General features: G+C 39.6%; 1 protein-coding gene across 3 annotated transcripts in view; it reads right to left on the minus strand.

Annotated features, from left to right (window-relative positions):
• Window positions 1–5,443, minus strand: part of LOC106814887 (1-phosphatidylinositol 4,5-bisphosphate phosphodiesterase classes I and II-like) — a 78,619-nt gene that overhangs the window by 23,404 nt on the left and 49,772 nt on the right. For all 3 annotated transcript variants that reach the window (XM_014819278.1, XM_014819272.1, XM_014819264.1), the window contains exons 7-10: window positions 4,737–4,883; window positions 1,953–2,101; window positions 1,687–1,763; window positions 708–795 (exon numbers count right to left, since the gene is read on the minus strand). In XM_014819278.1, coding sequence (XP_014674764.1) covers window positions 708–795; window positions 1,687–1,763; window positions 1,953–2,101; window positions 4,737–4,883 — 461 coding nt within the window. The remainder of the gene's footprint in view (window positions 1–707; window positions 796–1,686; window positions 1,764–1,952; window positions 2,102–4,736; window positions 4,884–5,443) is intronic.

Below are 5,443 nucleotides of genomic sequence, written 5' to 3' on the forward strand. Positions count from 1 at the left end.
TAAGACAAAACATATTCAACATTATTGATTAGTAGACAGGAAAATGTTAGTCAAAAAACATTTCAACATTTAGACATTGAGAAATTTGTAAGACAAAACATAGTCAACATTATTGATTAGTAGACAGGAAAATGTTAGTCAAAAAACATTTCAACATTTAGACATTGAGAAATTTGTAAGACAAAACATAGTCAACATTATTGATTAGTAGACAGGAAAATGTTAGTCAAAAAACATTTCAACATTTAGACATTGAGAAATTTGTAAGACAAAACATAGTCAACATTATTGATTAGTAGACAGGAAAATGTTAGTCAAAAAACATTTCAACATTTAGACATTGAGAAATTTGTAAGACAAAACATAGTCAACATTATTGATTTGTAGGCAGGAAAATGTTAGTCAAAAAACATTTCAACATTTAGACATTGAGAAATTTGTAAGACAAAACATAGTCAACATTATATATAGTACAGAGCAAACAAACATAATACTATTCACCGTGGTTATAGTTCATTACAGATACTTGTTGCACACACACAAACAAACGCATGAACAAACCATATGACACGATAACAAACAAATGAATATTAATTATCAATTTGTTTAGTCAATTAACATGCCCTGTCAGAAAATTCTCCCACTGCCGCTATTTTAAACATTTATTCACTCACTAACACAATTTACAATACAACAGTGTTACTTACTGGATTCGATTCCAGCGGGTCTGTAAGAAGAGCATCGCCGAATATCTCCTTACAGTATCTTGCTATCTTTTCTTGTGTCTTTGGTGTTCTGCGCGAGAACAATAGAAAAATTAAAATTGGCATTCTATTCGGTTTGGGAGGAAAAAACGTCACCACCAAAGCAAATAATTAGACATCTTGTCCACATTGCCAGTTTGCATAGACAGTTTGCCTAATCGTTACAAGCTCTCCCTTTTGAATTTATTATGATTATTAATTGGTTGGCAGATGAAATGAATAGCCCATTGATATAATTGGTCTGACATATTAACTTGCACTGAGAGAAGTCTATGGGAGCAGCTTAAAATGATGCAGACAAATCGATATAGCTATGACTCTCCTTCTCTCATGCTCCGCATCTCCCTCATTCTGTCTCACAGCCTCTCCCTCTTTCTCTCTACACCTCCTCTCTATGCCCCTCTCTAACTACGGCTAGCAGCATGCATCGATAGTTCCACTAATGAAAAAACACCTCACTACGTCAACAACAGAATCTTATATATGCGTATACCCAGATTGCTAGCGTCAAAGCTTTAATTTGTAAAGGTACATTAACGTGTCATAATCGTTGCGTGCCCAATGACTATACAACAACAAGAGTACGACAAGAGTACTGTGAATTTAATGCATACACAATGAGGTATATCCGCGTTGCTACACGAAGCCATAGAACTCATATGAAAGGAACATTGAAATCCCCATGTTGGGTGTGTTGTTGATAAAGCTTATAGTCTAAAGCACACCATAATACTGCTAGCAACACACATTACAGACCATATTCGATTTCTCTATAGGCTGAGAATAAGCAAACTCATTTTTAGGCCATTGAGCAAAGAATATGGCACTACTCAATACCTTTCTCATTACGTTGATAAAAGATCGTGGCGAATGATGAGTTATAAGTACAAAATCTAGGGCATCACCATATAGTGATACATACGTGTGATTCTCAAATGACAGAATGACTGGGAGATCAGATGTCTTGAAGGCGCTCTCTGCTATTGCTTCAACCACTTCCTGCAAAAAGTAAAAAGTAAAAAGTTAAACTGTTCTGTATATAACCCACATGTAGAACAGTAAAAGTAATGTCTAAGGGCAGTGAGTTTTAATGTAAAAGTGTTTGAGCAGTGCAATGGGTTTTGTGACTTATTTTGAAACACTGCTATCACACTTGAGAACTATGACACTGCCACAAATATAATATACCTTGAAGAGAATCTCAGTACACATAGTATAGCCATGGGTTATAATGGGCTCCTCTTCTCTCTCCCAACAGTCTAGCTCCACGCATCTGCAGCCAGAGAGCAGCACCTGTCGATAGATTTCCACCGACGATTTACCTGTCAACTGGTGACCTGATAAAAGACGAATGACAAATCTCATTGAAAAGCTATATACTGAATATAGTACTAGAAGGGCCAGGGTAGTGGTAAATGGAGATTTTTAATAAGGGCAACAGCAACGTGTACAATTTAAATGAGATTAACGAGGTACAAGTAGCGCACAGCACCGATAACTGTAGCCTGCAGTAGACAGGCGTTCTACCCATTATATGTTTTCGACGTTTTGAACTCCTTGGACCCCTAAACGTTAAGTTTTGGAAACTGCAATTCCTAGAATTTTGTAAAATAAAAATATTTAAAAAAAAATCATACGCCCGTTGCACTATGTGAAAATTGGCATGTATCTAAACAGGTGGATGTGTCACACTATGTGAACCATTCCACTCACAATATGGCTACACCATGATACCAGCCGTATAAAGCAGGATCATAGAGTTGTTAGAATTTCCCACGAGTGTATGGCATAAACCTAGGTCGATGTCTTGTAAGAAATTACTAAAGAAGGTTGAATGGTGACGTCCTATAGTAACGCAGCTGCGAGCTAGTAGCCACTATGAGTATAACGGAGGGCAGACTAAACGTGGCCATGGAGATGACGCAGTGAGACGCATGATCTGTGAAGCAAGGGGCGAGCAGCCACCGAGCAGGTGGCTTCACTGAAGCATGTCAGGTCGCCTCTCAACTGTAGGCCTCCTGGGGAGTAATACGAAACTCACGCAGGTGGTAAAGCACCCTAATGGAGGACATGCAATGCGAACGAGGCAGAAGTCCCACGGGTCAAAATAAAAACGAATTTCGTCGTTGCGAACGCGTTGGTGTCCGTTTGCGAAACAGACTGACCGACAACGCGGACAGCAATAAGGCTCTCGATGACCGCTAACCGCAGCTGGCTGACAGTATTAGAGCCTTTCATAAAGCCACTTGCAGGCCAACGCCAATATTTAAACATCTAGTGATGGTAGCTTTTTAAAAAAGAGAACCCCTGCAAAGAGGCAGAGACAGGCAAGCCGGCGAGGTCTATGGAATAGTAGAGCAGGGGATACCCACGGAGACGTTAGCTGATATTTGCAAGAACTAATAGACAAAAAGCCAAGATTATATGACTGAAGTTGTTAAACATCATAGATAGCCGACGGAATCGCCGTCATACTGATAAAAAGTAAAAAAAATAGTAGATATAAAAAGGGAAATTGTATTACATTACAAATGTGTGATATAGATCTCCAAGATACAATTACCTAGGACGAATGTTTCCCTAGTGCGGAATCCATGGGAGAGTCAAAATTAGATTTTAGAAATGGAAAATATTGACAAAATCGCAAACCCATCACACACAGGGCATGTAAAGAATGTGAAATTTGCATGCTTCTGCACAAAATCGTATGCCTGTTGCAAACAGGACTGGTAATGGGTAAAAGGAAAGCTGGAAAATGTTTAGATATGGAAGACGTCTCTGGGTTAAAATTACCGATTTGTGAAAAACAAGTTTAGCCAGAGTGTAGCTTTCATATATCGCAGTTTCCCGAAGAAAACATGGAATGGTTTTCTCTCTGGTAGTCTTTCTTGACATACGATTAGGCAATGCAAGTTTGATGTAAGAGAGAGGATCGAAGACTGCTGAAAGCAGCATTTCCATGTTTTTGCTACGATATAAGAAAATGTGATATGCTGATTGTCCAACGTGTTGGATCTCTCATTAAATAAGTTCATTCGGTTGGTAGACTAATATATATAACAGGGTTAATTTTTACTCAACCGTGAAGATTTGAAACGTACCGCTGACGTTTCGCCTCTTGCCAGGAGGCGAAACGTCAGCGGTACGTTTCCAATCTTCACGGTTGAGTAAAAATTAACCCCGTTGTATATATGTGTTGGATCCCCTTGTTGCACGTTCTAACCTCCCAATGTTATAACCAATACTGCAGACCACACATATAACGCAAGAATAAAAAAAAATACCCTGGACGACAAAGTTTAAACACTTGGCACTGACACTTAGACTAGACCGATAAGTAAGTCAAACTACTTTGCCTGTGTACGCTGTGCAAATGGCCATGCAAACGCGCGGGGACTCAACAATGCAAAGAGGGCAGGCTAGTGGCTGTTGCATCCAAATGCTTTCTGAAGTTCATTCACAAATAATGTGAATAGTCAATGTTTCTAGCGAAGTTACACTAAATATAGGTGTGAAAAATGCCTAAACTAGGATTCTACACTGGTTAGCTGGTAGGAAATCTTTTGATTTTTAATTGTTTCACCCCCTGTAAATAATGCCAATAGCAGAATATTATGAAATCAATACTAATCTTCATCATCATTAGCCATATCAGAAGAACACATAATTATAATCAAGTGGAAACCACAGTTAACTTGTACTAGAAAGTCGCATGATGTATTAATTCAGTTACAGAGCACGACTTTCCATGAGTGTGCAAACAAAATAATCTCGTTGTGGGCAAATAAATCACGTCTGCACAGCAGTCAAATTTGCCCTGAGCCCGAACAGGCCATGAATTTCAATCTACAAACCTTGTTACGAGGAGAGTGGGTATTCCCTATTAACATAAGTAGTTCCGTGTCATGCATAACCTATGAGTACATGCTCTGTATAACAGAGTTATGCACAGCGAAAACTCGAGTTGTTTACCGGTCAGATACGTGTTGTGTGACGAATGGATGAAATAGTGAGACAAAGGCTGCGTCAAGTCATCTGATTGGTCGAGAATCTCCTTAGCGACGATGTGGTTCTCATCCGACATGAGATATCGCAGAAGACCTTCTTGTGACAGATGCCCTACCACGACGAAAAACAGCATGATACCAGCTTATTATTATTATTATTATTATTATTATTATTATGTTAATATCATTTTCCTTCTTATTATTACAATCATCAAGTGTCTACAAAGCACATAGAAGTCACGAGAAGCACATTTATGATTACTAAGGGCTGGGAGAAGGTAAAAAGAGCTGGAATAGTATACAGAAGTGAGCTAGAGAAAGGTGAATACTTGCGCCATACGCAAAATTACACAGAGCACGAGCGAGAGCAAACGACAACCACACAATGCATGAACGCACACACACGCAAACACACATACACGCATAAAATGGAACACACACACACACACACACACACACACACACACACACACACACACAGACAGACACGCGCACGCGCACGCGCACGCGCACGCGCACACGCACACGCACACGCACACAGAGAGAGAGAGTGAGAGAGAGAGAGAGAGAGAGAGAGAGTAGAGAGAGAGAGAGAGAGAGAGAGAGAGAGAGAGAGACGTAGAGAGACGTACGACGTACGTACGTACCGGTACGTACGGTACGTACGGACGT

Source organism: Priapulus caudatus, unplaced genomic scaffold (assembly GCF_000485595.1).
Source record: "Priapulus caudatus unplaced genomic scaffold, Priapulus_caudatus-5.0.1 Scaffold27, whole genome shotgun sequence".
Classification (NCBI taxonomy): Eukaryota; Metazoa; Priapulida; class Priapulimorpha; order Priapulimorphida; family Priapulidae; genus Priapulus; species Priapulus caudatus.